Source organism: Hemitrygon akajei, chromosome 18 (assembly GCF_048418815.1).
Source record: "Hemitrygon akajei chromosome 18, sHemAka1.3, whole genome shotgun sequence".
Lineage (NCBI taxonomy): Eukaryota > Metazoa > Chordata > Chondrichthyes > Myliobatiformes > Dasyatidae > Hemitrygon > Hemitrygon akajei.
The window spans coordinates 69,196,077-69,213,144 of record NC_133141.1 but is presented as its reverse complement, the minus strand read 5'-3'; the positions used below and the strand labels follow the sequence as shown (position 1 = coordinate 69,213,144).

The following is a 17,068-nucleotide window of genomic DNA, read 5'->3' as shown; positions in this document are numbered from 1 at the left end:
AATAGGAGATGAATTGGGCCATTCAGCCCATCAAGTCTACTCTAGCATTCCGTTTATTATTATTATTTATTATCCCCCTCAATCCTACTCTCCTGCCTGCTCCCCATAACATTTGACATCAAGAATCTATCAATCTCCACCTTAAATATACCCAATAACTTGGGTATGCAACCAATGACAATAAATTCCATAGATTCACCACCCTGGCTAAAGAAATTCCTCCTTACCTCTGTTCTAAAGGGACATCCTTCTATTCTGAGGCTGTGCCCTCTAGTGCTAGATGCCCCACAATAGGAAACATCCTCACCACATCCACTTTATCTAGGTGTTTCAATATTAGATTTCAATGAGATTCCCTCCCCCGCTCACCCCATCATTCTTCTAGACTCCAGCGTGTACAGGCCCAGAGCCATCAACTGCTTCTCATACATAAACTCCTTTATTCCTGTGTTCATTCTTGTGAATCTCCTCTGGACCCTCTCCAATGCCAACACATCCTTTCTCAGATAAGGAGCCCAAAACTGCTCACAATACTCCAAATGCATTTTGACCAATGCCTTCTAAAGCCTCAGCATTACATCCTTGCCTTTGTATTCTAGTCCTCTCAAAATGAATGCTGACTTTGCATTTACCTTCCTTACCACTGACTTAACCTGCAAGTTAGCCTTTAGGAAATCTTGCATGAGGACTCCCAAGTTCCTTTGCACCACTGATTTCTAAATTTTCTCCCCATTTAGAAAATAGCCCACACCTTATTCCTTCTACCAAAGTGCATGATCATGCATTTCCCTACATTATATTCCATCTGCCATTTTGTTGCCTTTTTTCATAATTTGTCTAAGTCCTTCTGCAAAGACCCTGCATCGTCAACACTACCTCCACCTACCTTTGTATCATCCGCAAACTTGGCCACAAAGCCATCAATTCCTTCATCCAAATAATTGACATATAACGTAAAAAGAAACAGTCCCAACACCAACCCCTGAGGAACACCACTAGTCACTGGCAGCCAACCAGAAAAGGCTCCTTTCATTCCAGTCTTTGCCTCTTGCCAGTCAGCCAATCTTCTATCCATGTTAGTACCTTTCCTGTAATACCATGGGCTCTTGTTAAGCAGCCTCATGTGTGGCACCTTGTCAAATCCTTCTGGAAATCCAAATAAACAACATCCACTAACTCTCCTTTGTCTAGCCTGCCTGTTATTTCCTCAAATTACCATAGTAGGCAGGCTAATATTCATTTTATTTTCAAGATTCAAGATTGTTAACTATCATTTCCAGTACACAAAGAAGAAGAAAGTAATTGTTACTCCAGTTCCGATGTGGCACAAACCCCCCCCCCCCAAAAGATAAAGAACACAATAATAATAAAAACACAACAAAGATAAATACATAAGATAGTTTATGCAGTCAGCCCTCCATATCCACAGGTTCCGCATCCACAGATTCAACCAACGGAGGATCAGGATCGGAAAAAAAACCCGGCAGTTCTCTCTCCAGCACTTTGAGCGTTGTTCGCCTCGCATCTCGTTCGGTCACTACTTGTGTTGTGTGCACCCTTTGTTTCTGTGAAAAAATGGCTCCTAAAAAGCAATCAAATGGTCAAAGCAATTCCTCAAAGGCTAAGAGAGAGCATAAAGTATTGTAATCTAGAGATGATTAAAATTATTACTCGTTGATTGAGCACTGTTCGCCTCGCGTTTCGTTCATTCGCTACTTGTGAGCGAGGAGAAGGAGTTTAAGACTAGTAAGGGATGGCTGGCTAGCTGTGTAAAGCGTTACAGCCTCAAGAACTTAAAGATCACGGGAGAATTGGCATCAGCTCATGCCAAGGCAGGATCAGCGTTCCCAGAAGAGCTATGATGGTTGCGTCTGTACTGAACATGTACAAATTTATTTTTCTTGTCATTATTCCCTAAACAATACAATAAAACAACTATTTACATAGCATTTACATTGTATTAGGTATTATAAGTAATCTAGAAATGATTTAAAGTACACGGGAGGATGTATGTAGGTTATATGCAAATACTACGCCATCTTATATATGGGACTTGAGCATCCGCGGGGGGTCCCAGAGCCAAACCCCTGCGGATACGGAGGGCTGACTGTATGCATAGATTGAATGTATGTCCATAAAGTGATACTAGGCTGCACATAAGGTGACTTATGATAAGGAAATGATAAAGTAGTGAAGTAGTTAGTGGGTGGAGGTGTTGATCAGCCTTACTGTGTCTGGTGGTCTTGGTGTGGATGCTACGTAGCCTCCTCCTTGATGGGAGTGGGACAAACAGTCCATGAGCAGGGCGGGTGGGATCCTTCATGATGTTACTGGCTGTTTTCTGGAACCTTTCTGTATACATGTCCTTGATGGCGGGTAAGCTGGTGCTGGTGATGCTTTGGGCAGTTTTGACCACCCATTGTAGAGCCTTCTTGTCCACCACAGTGCAGTTTCCGTACCATGCAGTGAAGTAGCTTGTTGGGGTGCTCTCCACTGCGCATCTGTAGAATGATGTGAGTATATTTTTTGGTGTGGTTCCTTTTTATGAGGCCACGGATTCACTAATATAATTTTTATAAGATAATTCTATAGATTGAATGAGAAAATGTTATTAATGACATTTTGTGTAAGTATTTACATGAAACTTTGCTCTGTTATCTTCTCTTATTTAGTGAGGATGTATTGGAACTCTCAGTTATGCCCAAAGATGAGGACATTTTGCAGGTGGTAAGTTACAATCGCTTAACTATTCTTTTTGACCTGAACTAAGTAAATGGAATTAATTTTAATTAATTAGAATTAACCCAGAGTAACTGGTAGAGAATCTGTTGCTGGTGGTGATGTTAAACCCTTGAAATGAAAAACAAGTATATTAGAGTACTGGTATTTGGATATCATCCAAAGTGTTTTATACCAGCGAGGGTGTTGAGTTCACATAAGGCACTGTTAATGTGTGTGCAACTAAAGCTTCAGTCAGTGAAACTTGGCTTCCTTTCAGATCGTTTTTGAATCTTACAAATGTACCTGTAGAGGACTCTGTTTCCTTACCTCATTTTTTCAGAAAATTGCAGACAAAAAGATATCATCTCATTTCTGGTAGGCAGACATGTCCGCAATGGTAAACCAACTTATTCAATATAAATTTAGATGTACCTGGTGGCATTTTGCTAGATGCGATTCTGATGAATTGTGCTTTAAATTGCAAATAAATATTTTCACATGGCTTTAGGTCAAGGTTTAGAACAGATATACAAAATAGATGTCTCCAATTGCTTGTTCAGATATGTAGCACAATATACTACAGGTCTAGACTCACTTCCTTATGCATGTTTGAACTTGACATCGAGTTTCACTGTGGTCTCAGACAAACCATAAACATTTTAATTTTCTAAGTTGTTTTGTGTTCTCTGTGCTGCCAAGCTAAAGGTATCTCCCAGCATTCTAATAGAATGTCATTCAATCCATTCTTACTGACAGAGTTGGAAGTGTCATACTGCCTCCCAAGATTCCAAGTTGACTACAGACAATCTGAACCTGACCAACACCCAAAGAATTATAATTTATTTATACACTTGACCCAACCATAGTTGTCAATAGAGTGGATTCTGGTTAATCACATTTTGGCCAATTTAGCAGCTGTTCCAATTAGCCAAAATTTCATGGAAATAGTTAAAAGGTATTTATAAGACAAACTATGTAACAAATTACAGATTTAGATGAAATACAGAACAAATTAGAACATTGCCAATAACTACTGCCAATACACTATAAAACTGTGTAATTGCAGGAGGAATTCATCTAGTGTACGCAATGAGCAAAATCAGTGCAGACACAAGGTCATCGACGACGAAGTAGTGAAATCATTTCATTTTCATTTCTGGCATTGCCAAGCCTGAATTCTTGAAATCACAGTGAGCTAAACAGTTCTGAATTGTCTTACTACTTACTCCTTGCCAACTATCAGTGGGAAAAATCACTGCTTTTTGAACACAAATACACGCAGCCACACTATTTAAAAACTGTTCACTTCAAGCACAGTGTAATCTAACAACCACCCAAGTGTGTGCGATTGAGGCTAGTTATAACCTGTTCGGCAACAGTTTCCTGCTCAATTAAGTGGCATTGTGTCCCAACTAAACGAAGGGAATTCCAGCAATATTTTTGATTAGTTCTTGTTCTTTAAGAGTTGTCACAAATAAACGGCTGCCCCGATTAACTGATGGCCCAATTAACCGGAATCCGCAATGTAGCAATCTCAAACGCAGTATTCACATGTAGCAATATTAAGCAAATTACTCTAACCTCACAGAGTATTAAACAAGGCTGCCATCAGGAAGGAGGATCTGCAGCTTTAGCTCCCACACCACCAGGTTCAGGAACAGTTATTACCCTTTAACCATTAGGTTCCTGAGCCAGTGTGGATAACTTCACTCACCTCAATTCTGAACTGATTCCACAAGCTATGAACTCATTTTCAAGGACTCTACATCTCATATTTTCGGTATAATTTATTGAAAACCCAATCTGAATACAACAGTTTCATCAGAATACACACCTAGCCTGACCTGAACTGAACATAATCAATCAAGTCCCATCAGACTTGAATTATTCATTCAGGCTCTCTACCAATTTTTCCTCTTTTTGTCCAGAATTTTTGTTAAATTGCTCTCCTCTGAATTTTTGAAGTTGTAATTTCATGCACAGTTTGCCATGTAACTGCAGGAATGTCCTGCAAGTGATTTCTACTTGGGTACTTTCCAAATCATCTCAACACGATTTCAACAAGTCCCCAAACACAAGAGCAACATAAACAAAATGCTGAAGGGAGGACTTCCGGTAAGGTGGCGACTGCTTAGCTGCTTCAAACTTTTGTTCTGTCATTCTTCCTAACTTTGCACTACATGTCTCCATACTTAAACCTTAGTTAGGTATTTTATTGGGTTTCTTTTACTTGCCTGCGAACACATCTATCTTATAATGTCTAGCAAAAGTGCTAAAACCGGGAAAAAAGAAATTTCTACGACTTTGCCAGTTGACATTCTCGCTGCGTTGGAACAGCATCAACAAGATATTTTAAAGGAACTTAGAACTTATTTCAACCAGCTGGATGCCAAATTGGATCGGATCAACGCTAGAGTGGACGAACATGCTGAACATTTATCTCGCATCGACTCAACTTCTGAAGATTTAAAACGCCGTGTTCTTTATCTCGAGACTCTATGCTCCAGCCTAGAGGAAAAGAACTGTAAACTTTTTTCCAAAATGGTGGATCTTGAAAACCGTAGCAGACGTTGTAATCTACAAATTCTTGGTTTGCCAGAGGCCACCGAACAGGGCTCTCCCGTGGAATTTTTTTCCGATTTTCTCTGTGAGATTTTTGGGAAAGAATTTCTTCCGACTCCACCTGAGCTTGAAAGGGCACACAGGATCTATGTTCCCCGTGCAAATCTGGGTTCCCGCCCACAGCCGGTAATTTTGTGCTTTCATCAATACCAGGTGAAAAACCGTTTGATTATGGAGGCACGCCGCAGAGGTACTTCTGCGTTTCAAAATACAGTCATTCGTTTTGTGGAGGATTTTGCCCCCCACATTCTGAAGATGCGCGCTAAGTTTAAAGGTGTAATGAAAGTGCTTTTTGATCGTGGTTTTAGACCCTCTCTTCGCAATCCGGCCGACCTGCGAATTACGCTTACTACTGGAGAATATAAGTGGTTTAAATCAGTGAAGGATGTTGCGGCATTTGTTGGAAGTCTTCCGGCCAGCCCGTCTCATTAGGAACCCGGTCTGACCTCCTAAAATGGTGGATAAGTACTTCTCGTAGTAAGGCTATTTTTTCCTGACTCAGACTTTTCTTGAATAATTCAGACATTATTTATTGAAATTCTAAGGGCTGTAGACAATCTCTCCCTGGACTTGGTGCGTTTTTTCTAAATAGATAATCCGAGTTTAATGTTCCCCTGCGGACGTTTAGATTGTACGTGTGTAATCCATTTTATTCTTGTATAACTTTATCTATAGAGATCTACAAGCAACTTTAACTTGTTTTGGAGGTTTGGAGTTTTTATTGAAGGCCTCCCTGTTGGTTGATTCATAGTTTAAGTTTTGCTCCCTTTTTTTTCTGTAAATGGTTGATAAGGACTCTCTTCGAATCTACAATTTCCCCCTTTTCTCCCTCCCCTTTTTTTTCTTTTAATCTTTTATAATTTTTTGCGGGTAGGTTAGTTTTGGTTTTCTTTTGATTTTCTTTGTATTAAGTCTTATACTTATGTTGAAGTTGTTCCTATTTGTTATTATGTTTTCTAGTGCATAAACTAGCTACCATTTGCTATAGTATCTATACAGAACTGTTGTTAACGACACAGAACTGGAAGTCATACTTGGGTTAATTTTTTTGGTAGAGCTAGCTGCTTTTTTTGGTAGCTGTCTAGTTTTGGGTTGCGAGGATGGGGCGGGTTCTCCAGTTCCAACACTACTCACTGTTTCCTTTGCTTTCCTTTGTTACTCAGGACATGTTTCTGTTTTGATTCTACGAATCTATGTTTACATTTTTGCTCCCAGACTGTTATTGTACTGCTTGACTTTTTATATGCCTGCTGCCTTCTGCGCACTGACAATTGATAATGGTTAATACACTTAAATTTGTGAGCTGGAATGTAAAGGGATTGAATCACCCTGTTAAAAGAAGGAAGGTCTTCTCACATATCAAACAACTCAAAGCTGACATTGCTTTCCTTCAAGAAACTCATATTCGTTGTTTTGATAACTCCCGGCTTTTGTCAAAGTGGGCGGGTCAGCATTTTCATTCATCCTTTGCCGCTAAAGCTGGGGGGTCTCCATCCTTATTAATTCAAATATTCCTTTTGAACTTCATAATAAGATATCTGATACAAATGGCCGTTTTATTATTGTTTTTGGTAAACTATATAATACTAAAGTTGTACTAGCAAACCTGTATGCCCCCAATTTCGATGATGTTAATTTTTTTGAACGTTTTTTCTCCTCACTACCAGACTTAAACTCATACTCTCTTATACTGGGTGGTGATTTCAATTGTTGGTTAGATCCTAATTTGGATCGATCGTCCTCTGTTACTAGACCACCTACTAAATCTGCCTTAGCTATTCAATCGTTTCTCTCTAATTATGGTATCTCTGATATATGGCGTTTCCTTCATCCTACTGAGAGAGATTATTCTTTTTTTTCACATGTTCACCATACCTTTACTAGAATTGACTACTTCTTACTCGATAATCAACTCATTCCATTTGTCTATTCTTGTGATTATCAGAGTATACTGATTTCTGACCATGCCCCAATTACTCTGTCTTTAAATTTTCCTGGTCTCCCTCAGAGGAATAAACACTGGCGGTTTGATTCGACTTTATTATCAGATGATGATTCTCTAAAATTTATTAAGGATCAGATAACCTTTTATTTTAACACCAATACATTACCTGAAGTGTCATCCCAGATTGTCTGGGATGCCATGAAAGCATATTTGAGGGGCCAAATAATCTCCTATACAGCAAATCTTAATAGAAAATCCTGTGCAGATCGATTAGACCTCATTAATCAGATTGAAGATTTGGATCAACTGTATGCTCAAACTAAGAACCCTGAACTATACAAGAAGCGTGTAGAACTTCAAGCTAAATTTAACCTCCTGTCTACTCAACCTGTCGAACGCCAACTTCTTGAAAGTAAGAGTCGCTTTTATATCCATGGCGACAAATCTGGTAAATTTCTAGCCAATCAGTTGAGGCGTTCCAAAGCCAAACAACATATTACAAAGATCCGGAAGGAGAATGGTGACCTTACATCGGATCACCTAGAAATCAATGACGCATTTAAAAATTTCTACTCTCGACTTTATTCCTCTGAATCTTTGAATGACAATATCTCTGTTGACCATTTTTAAAATAATCTGAATATTCCTTTGCTTTCATCTGATTTTAAAGCCAAACTTAATGCGCCTATATCATCAGAAGAAATATCTTTTGCAATTTCTGCATTGTCCTCAGGGAAATCACCTGGACCTGATGGGTTCCCCGTAGAATTTTATAAATCATTCTCTTCACTTCTCTCTCCTCAGTTACTCTCAGTATTATCTGACTCGTTTAGGTGTGGCCAATTGCCACCCTCCTTTAATGAGGCATCTATTATTCTTTTAATAAAAAGGGTAAAGACCCAACAGAGTGTTCCTCGTATAGGCCGATCTCTTTGCTTAATGTTGATGTTAAAATCTTGACCAAAGTCTTGGCTTATAGATTAGAAACTGTTATTCCCTCTATTATTTCCGATGACCAAACTGGTTTTATTAAAAACCGTCTCCTTTTTTTAACATGCGACGCCTATTTAACATTTTATATTCACCTCCAACTGGGATTCCTGAATGTGTTATTTTCCTCGATGCGGAGAAAGCATTTGATCGTATAGAGTGGAACTACCTTTTTGCAGTTTTAGAAAAATTTGACTTCGGTCAAAGTTTTATCTCTTGGATCAAATTGCTGTATTTGTGTCCTACTGCCTCTGTTTTAACTAATTTCCAGAAATCCTAGTTATTTAACCTCAAACGTGGCACCCGTCAGGGATGCCCTTTAAGTCCCTTTCTCTTTGATTTGGCTATAGAACCCTTGGCGATAGCATTTCGAAATTGTCCTGAACTGACCGGGATTTGGAGAGGGGGTGTTGAGCATAAAGTTTCTCTTTATGCCGATGACTTATTACTTTTTCTTTCAAATCCGTCTACATCCTTACCTCCAATGTTTTCACTTCTTGACCAGTTTGGCCAGCTCTCTGGATATAAACTTAATTTACATAAGAGCGAACTTTTCCCAATCAATAAAGAAGCACAAGAATTAACATTTCGTGATCTCCCTTTTAAAGTAGTTCATAATCAATTTACTTACTTATCTTGGGAAGTTTAAAGATCTCTTTCGTGAAAATTTTGCCAATCTTTCATATACTATTAAACAGAGTCTGTTACAATGGTCACCTCTTTCTATGTCTTTGGTAGGTCGTATTAATGTTGTTAAAATGTATGTTCTCCCTAAACTTTTATATTTATTTCAATCAATCCCAATTTTTATTCCTAAATCTTTTTTTGATTCCTTAGACTCTATTATTTTGTCATATCTGTGGAAGAATAAGTGCTCTAGAATTAATAAAGGTTATCTCCAAAAATCTAAAAAAGAGGGTGGCATGGCTTTACCTAACTTTCGTTTATATTATTGGGCAGCCAATATACGTTGTGCTACCTTTTGGTCTTTCTTCCACGGCCAACCCGAGTGCCCTAATTGGGTGGCAATGGAGTTGAGCTCCACTAAAGAATTATCTATCTCTGCACTTCTTGGTTCTGTATTCCCTAGTAGTTTGTCCAGATTAATAGTTAATCCTCTTGTTAGACACACTCTGCGTATATGGGCTCAGTTTAGGAAATTTTATGGTTTCCATGGTTTTTCCTTTTCTAGCCCTATCTTACACAATCACCTTTTTTTTACCTACTACGTATGACTCAGCATTCCATGATTGGTATAGGAAGGGCATTAGACATTTTGAAGATCTTTTTATTGATAATCGCTTCGCTTCTTTTCAACAGCTCTCTGCTAAGTTCAATCTGCCCAATGCTCATTTTTTCAGTTATCTCCAAATTAGACACTTTATTACACCTTTAATTCCTAACTTCCCTGAAATGCCTGAGAAAAATGTTATGGACTTATTTCTTTCTATTAATCCACTAGGTAAAGGTTTAATATCATTTATTCGTGATAAATTAGCAGCCTTACGACGTGCCCCTGTGGATAAAATTAAAATGGCATGGGAGCATGATTTAAATACCTCCTTATCTGATGAGGCTTGGGACTCGATTCTCAAATCGGTTAATTCAACCTCTCTTTGTGCTCGCCATTGCCTTTTACAGCTTAAGATTGTTCATAGAGCCCATATGTCTAAATCTAAATTATCTCGATTTTACCCTAACATCAGTCCGCTTTGTGATAAATGCAAAAGGGGCGAGGCCTCTCTCATTTATATGTACTGGCTTTGTCCTAGCTTGGAGAAATTTTGGAAAGATGTCTTCATAACGTTATCGCATATTCTGAATCACCACCTAGAACCTAACCCTTTAATTGCTTTGTTTGGTTTCTGGGGTGAGACAGATTTACGTCTGAGTTCGACTAAGTGTCGAATATTATCTTTTGCCTCTCTCCTGGCTAGACGTTTAATCCTCCTTAGATGGAGAGATGTTGCCCCGCCCACGCATGCTCAATGGCTTAACGATATTATGGCCTGCTTAGACCTTGAAAAAATTCATTATTCAGTTCTTAATTCGGATTTAAAGTTCCATAAGGTCTGGGGACCTTTTATTGAGTACTTTCATAACCTTCCTCCTAACTAAGGTTTTTTTTCGGTCCCTTGCTTTCAGCTCCTTTTTTTTGTTGGTAGTAGGCATTAATATCTTCTGTTGCTAAGTGTATTTACAGTTTTGGGGGTTTGATTGTCCTGATTTATATTCTCTATATTGTGTTGTGGGTGGTCTGGAGTTTTTTTTTGTTGCGGGGCTTGGGGAGGATACTAATTTTGCATGTCTTCAGTTTGGGTGCTTTCTCAATTATCTTTCTTTGTATCATATTATTATTGTATGTTTATTTTTGCACTGTATTAATATTCATTTTGATCTGGGGTTTTTTATCTGTAGCTATGTAGAAAATGTATAAAAAAACTAATAAAAAAATGCTGAAGGAACTCAGCATGTCATGCAAAATCTATGCAAAGTTAGAATCAGAATTAGGTTTAATATCATCAGCAATTTGTTGTTGCTATATATATGTGCCTAAGACTTTTGCACAGTACTATACATCAAAACATACAGTGAAATGCATTGTTTGCATTAACAACCAATATACCTAAGGGTGTGCTGGGGGCAGCCTGCAAAGTGTTGCCACACATTCTGGCGCCAACATAACATGCCACGATGCTCGGCGTAAAAGCACAGAACTCAACAAAACTGTAAGAAAACAATGACAGTAAAATAAGCTATGCACATAAACAGTCAGTCCTCTAACCCCAAGACAGACCACCTGTACTCTTCGGCCTCCAGCACATCCCTGATTTGGATGCAGACACTGGGCTTTCATCTGCGCCAGTGCACTTGCAGAAATTCACAGACCTGGGGCTCCTGCCAACTGGCCTTGTCTTTCTCAACAAGAACAATGTAAAAGGATTAATATTAAACCTGTTGGAGTCTTATGCAGAAAAGCTGAATGTTCCTCCAGTCTTCATCATCATCATTATGTGACGTGTCATATGACGTTGGCAATCATGGTCTTTCCATGACCATGATTGTTCTTGACAAATTTTTCTACAGAAGTGATTTGCCATTGCCTTCTTCTGGGCAGTGTCTTTGCAAGACGGGTGACCCCAGCCATTATCAATACTCTTCAGAGATTGTCTGCCTGGCATCAGTGGTCGTGTAACCAGGACTTGTGATATGTACCAGCTGCTCATACGACTGTCCATCACCTGCTCTGATCGGGAAGGCTAAGCGTAGCAACACACACAAAATGCTGGAGGAACTCAGCAGGCCAGGCAGCATCTAGGAAAAGAGTACAGTCAATGTTTCATGCCGAAACCCTTTGTCAGAACTAACTGAAAGAAGCTTATGCTGGGCTGTGAGCCGTGCATCATATCAACATTTTAATCCTGAGAAAATATGGTGGTCACAGTAAAGTTTTTGAGAAAAACTCATATGACCACATTCTAAAAGCACTTTGTACAAGGGGTAGGTCAGAGGTAGGTTATCTTACACAATGAGTGGTAGGTGTGTGGAATGCACTGCCAGGGGTGATGGTAGAGGCAAATACATTGGGAATATATAAACGACTCATAGATAGGCACATAGAAAAATGAAGGGTTATGTGAGAGGGAAGGGTTAAATTGATCTTCGAGTTGGTTAAAGGGTTAGTACAACTGTGGGCCAAAAGGCCTGTACTGTTCTATGTTCTCTGAAATGAGAAGTCTGAAGTAGAGATTGGGGGAAACTGATGAAGGGTCTCAGCCTGTAATATCGGCTACTTATTCTTTTCCATAGATAGTGCCTCGCCTACTGACTTCCTGCAGCATTTTGTGTGTGTTGATCAAGGGAAACTGTTGTGTATGAATCTCATGCCACTATTTGGAATTTAACTGTACTTTTAAAGTTCCTAGCAACTTTTTCTAAATAAATCTAACATAATTAATCAAGGGTGTGACTTCAGTCTTGTAGCCAAGGTGGTGAACTGCCAATGAAGTGCTCATGTAGCTGCAAGAGATTTATCCAAATGTGACGTCGATTTGCAAATTCTGGGAAATCTCTGATGGACTGATCACTAAAGGAAGCTGCTGTTAGTCCGTTCACAGTGCAGGGAGATAAGCTTGAACAGGGACAAGCTGAGACTGGCGACTTACCCGTTTATAAATCTGATTTAACGATGGGATTTTGTAAGAGCTGTAGAGCAGTTTTCGAGAGTTGGAAAGTTTGACTTAAAGGAAGAGAAATTAACCAAGGTAATCAGAGCTGCTTTGGTACTGTTTTGTGACCCTTAATGTACTGTTCCTAGAGGTTCCAAATAATAATTAACATCTACTTTTTGTAATTGTATAGAATCAACATCTGGGCTAGTTTCAGGTAGTTCTAAAGTACTTGGTTAAAAAAATTCTTCAAGTTTTTGATCAATTCTCAACAATTTGCATTGTGATATTAAAACAAGGAATATAATTTGTAAGTGGTTTTACACAGTGGGAAATCCATGGCTGGACAATACCCCATTGGTTTTATAGCAAGTGTTAAACAAGGCTGTTGGGAGATGTTGAACAGATAGCAAATGCTTTTACTTAGAGGGCAGTAAGATCACAAAGCACCCCCCCGCTCGCAGTTCATATATATTTCTAAGCTACCAAACTTGGAGTGGACTTGGCAAGTCCTGGGAGGAGATTGCCCTTTTAAAGAAAAGTGGTATATGGATGGCAGATCTGAAATGAAATTATTTTAAAAATTCATATTCTATTTTTTCTATGGGTTACCAATCCTTTGTATTTCTTTATTATTTCTTTTTACTATTTGTGATTTGGTGCTCTTCTGATTAACTGTCTTTGGGAGAAAAAAAGCCCCATTTAATTCTATAAATATCATTATGATTTTGTGATTAGCTCATTTTTTTGCTTTTAAAATAATTCCAAAAAGTAAAGAAAGGACAATATTTAGTGGTGTGTTGTATATTTTTTAAAAAAATTTTACAGACATATAATTTGGCTAATTAGTAAATATTTTGCTCTCTATATTGGTATGCAATTTTCAAATTGTGAAGGACAAGCGGATTTGTGCACTTCTATTCCTGAGTGTTGACAGAATGTTACAGAGCATGGGGCAGCGCGGTAGCGTAGTGGTTAGCACAACGCTTTACGGTACAGGCAACCTGGGTTTAATCCCCGCCCCTGCCTGCAAGGAATTTGTACGTTCTGTCTGCGATGCAGCGGTTTCCTCTGGCTTCTGCAGTCCAAAGACAAAGGTTAATTGGTCAATGTAAATTGTCCCGTGATTAGGGTTAAAATTGGGGGGTTGCTGGGCGGCATACCTTTGTGTGGAAAAGTACCTTTCCTATGTATGAGGATGAGGATGGATCACATGCTTAGGATCAAGGACAGTACAAGCCATTGAGGATTTTTTAAAAACTCTGAAGGCATACTGTGGTTTCTGACACAGTAAATCTTATACGTCCAGTACAAATATCTTTCTTCTGGATTTGAAATACAGTAAAAAATTGTTCAGAAGAAATTCCCAGCGAAAATAATGAAAGCACAATTTTTGACTTTGCACATTCAAGGCATGGTTCTTTTCTTTTGTCCTTTGCCATTTTAATAGTTCAGTGATAGTGATTGAATGAACATTTTATATCTTCCACTCTGCTGCCATTATTAAATGTATCACATTATAAATCACATTGCAACATGTCAAAGTCAAAGGAGATATATTATCAAAGTGTAAATGTAATGTCTACCTAGCTTCAGATAGCTCAAAACATTTTTAAATACTATACTTGGATGCAAGAATCAAAGTTTGATTCTGTAATTTTCCTTTTGAAAATGGTGAAAGTTTTGTTTTCTTATTAATTGTTTAAAATTTCATATTCTTCCTGTGATTGAATCATTTGATATCATTGTATATGTGGCAACCTAATATTGTATAATTGCAAGTGGGGCAGCGTGGTAGTGTAATGGTTAGTGTTACACTGTTATTGGGTATATTTAAAGTGGAGGTTGATAGTGTCAAAGGCTACAGGGAAAAAGCAGGAGAATGGAGTTAAGAAGGATAATAAATCAGACATGATGGATGGCGGAGCAGACTTGATAGGCCAAATGGTCTAGTTCTGCTCTTATATTTTCTGGTCATTACAGCATCAGCAACCCAGGTTCAATTCTGCTGCTGCCGTCTGTAAGGAGTTTGTATGTTCTCTCCATAACCTGGTGGGTTTTCTCTGGGTGCTCTGGTTTTCTCTTACATTCCAAAAATGTATGGGTTAATAGATTAATTGGTCCCAATTAATTTATTGGCAGTGGGGTGGGGGGGGGGCTTATTGGGGTAGAAATGCCTGTTACTGTGCTGTATTTCCAAATAAAATTTGAAAAGTGAGCTTGTTTCATTTTTCACTGTTTCTTTAAAGCTCTTAATTTGTTTTGCTAAGTGGATAATGCAGGATACATAATTTTATGACCTTCCTGCTCTATCTGGGCCAACAAAGGCAAGGATCTGGTATGCCTTCTAAAAGCACCTCATCTACTTGTACTACCATCTTTGAGGATTTGGATAGGTGCACGTATAGTATATCCCTTTGTCAATCAACTTTTCCCAGTACACTGGAATTTAATATGCATTTTCTTACCGTGGATGTCTTTGAGAAAAACAAGCACGGTAATTTGGATTGTGTTCAATTTTCTGACTAGTCTATGGAGAGACTCCCTATTGAGAACATTTTAAAATAACTACCCTCAGAAACTTTTCAGGGGTTTCTTTAATTGTTTCCCATTGTTTCTCCTCCTCATTGCCTCTATGTAGCCTCCTTCTGCGGGGAGGGCAGGCGAGCAAGCTATGTACTTCTGCCTGACTTCATTCCCTGTGCTATCCCACGCTCAGCTGACAATAGATCATTGTGAGGTGAGATGACAAGACAACCCTTAATCACAACTAATGCTTTCCATTCCATCTTTACTACCAGAGGTCCCCCCACATTCTCCTCAACCCATCCACCTCCACAAAGTGTCCCGACCTAGAACTGAAGAGTCACATCACAAAGAAATTAATTCATTTTGTTAGTCAAATTTATTAATTTAGCAAAGCTAACAAAAGACTGATACTTTAACAGGCAACATTTTCTGTAAAACATGGGTTCCCAACCTTTTTTATGCCATGGTCCCCTACCATTAACTGAGGGGTCCGTGAATCCCAGGTTGGGAACCCCTGGTGTAAAGAAATAAACATGCAGAATATGAAACAGCTACTTTAACATTTCATATGTCAAAGGCTTAACAAGGGGTCTTTTTGACCATATGTGCTGCATCACCTGATGCTACACTAGTTAAAGCAGAGTGGGGATAAAGGCTGAGGAAAGTGCAAGGCTTTATGTACTAATTTGACACTGCAATTCAGTGAATGGGACAGGTTTTGACATCTGCATTCCAACAGCTTATAACACTTATTTCTTTCCAATCTTCAGTTTGCGTGAGAACAGTGCATGTAAATTATTTGTTGGCAAAATCTAACCATCTAACAACTTGGTTAGTTGGAGACCCTTACAGTATTTATTCAACCTCAATAATAACATACTTAATTGTATGTGTAACAATTAATAATTGCAGTATATTTTCTCATCCCTTTGGGTGAAATTTTCAATTATTGGAAATATTTCAAGATGAAAAGAAAAAATGTCATGTTAGACCAGGGGTTCCAAACTTTTTTATGCCATGGACTCTTACCATTAACCTGAGAGTCTGTGGGCCCCTGTGGTAGGCAGACCAGTTATTATCAACAAAGAGAGAGAGAGAAAGAGAATGTTTTCTATAGTGGGGTGGGTGTCTGGCATTTAGAAGAGTGGGGGGGGGACCTCATTGAAACTTATTGAATATTGAAAGGCCTAGATAGAGTGGATGTAGAGAGATTGGAATAGAAGGACGTCCCTTTAGAACAGAGATGAGGAGGAATTTCTTTAGCCAGAGGGTGGTGAATCTGTGGAATTCATTACCACAGACATCTGTGGAGGCCAAGTTATTGGGTGTACTTAAAGCGGAGGTTTATAGGTTCTCGATTAGTAAGGGCATCAAAGGTTACGGAGAGAAGGTAGAAGAATGGGGTTCAGAGGGAAAATAAATCAACCATGATGAAATGGTGGTGAAAACTTGATGGGCCAAATGTCCTAATTCTGCTCCTACGTTTTATGGTCTTACGGAGAGAAAGCAACGCACTAGTTTAAATACAAGATTCTGCAGATGCTGGAAATATTGAGCAACACACACAAAATACAGGCGGAACTCAGCTGGTCAGGCAGCATTTATGGAGAGGAATAACTGTCTACATTTCAGGCCAAGACCCTTCTTCGGGACTGGAAAAGAAGTCCATAGAGGCCAGAATAAGAACGTGGGTGGAGGGGAAGGAGCACAGGCTGGCAGATGGTAGGTGAGAGCAGGTGAGGGAGAAGTTAAGTGGGTGGAGGAAGGTTAAAGAAGCGAGAAACTGGCAGGTGATAGGTGAGACCAGGTTTGTGGGGATGAAGTGAGAAGCTGTGAGATGATAAGTACAAAAGGTAGTGGGGTGAAGAAGGGATCTGATAGGAGAGGACAGCAGACCGTGGGAGGTAGGGAAGGAGGAGGGGCATCGGAAGGAGGTGAAGATGAGGAGAAGCGTAGGAGTAAGAGGGGAGCCACAATAAACCTTCATAAGGTCTTGGCCCGAAATGTCAATTGTTCATTTCCCTCCATAGGTGCTGCCTGACTTGCTGAGTGCCCTCAGCATTTTGTATTTGTTGAACATGGTATTTTATTT

At 39.1% G+C, this 17,068-nt stretch overlaps 1 protein-coding gene across 1 annotated transcript in view; it reads left to right on the top strand.

The window, feature by feature from the left end:
* The window catches only part of LOC140741506 (rho GTPase-activating protein 23-like), a 252,070-nt gene that overhangs the window by 101,582 nt on the left and 133,420 nt on the right, over positions 1 to 17,068 (top strand). Inside the window, 2 exon segments of the mRNA XM_073071782.1 lie at positions 2,673 to 2,727; positions 15,089 to 15,187. Coding sequence (XP_072927883.1) covers positions 2,673 to 2,727; positions 15,089 to 15,187 — 154 coding nt within the window.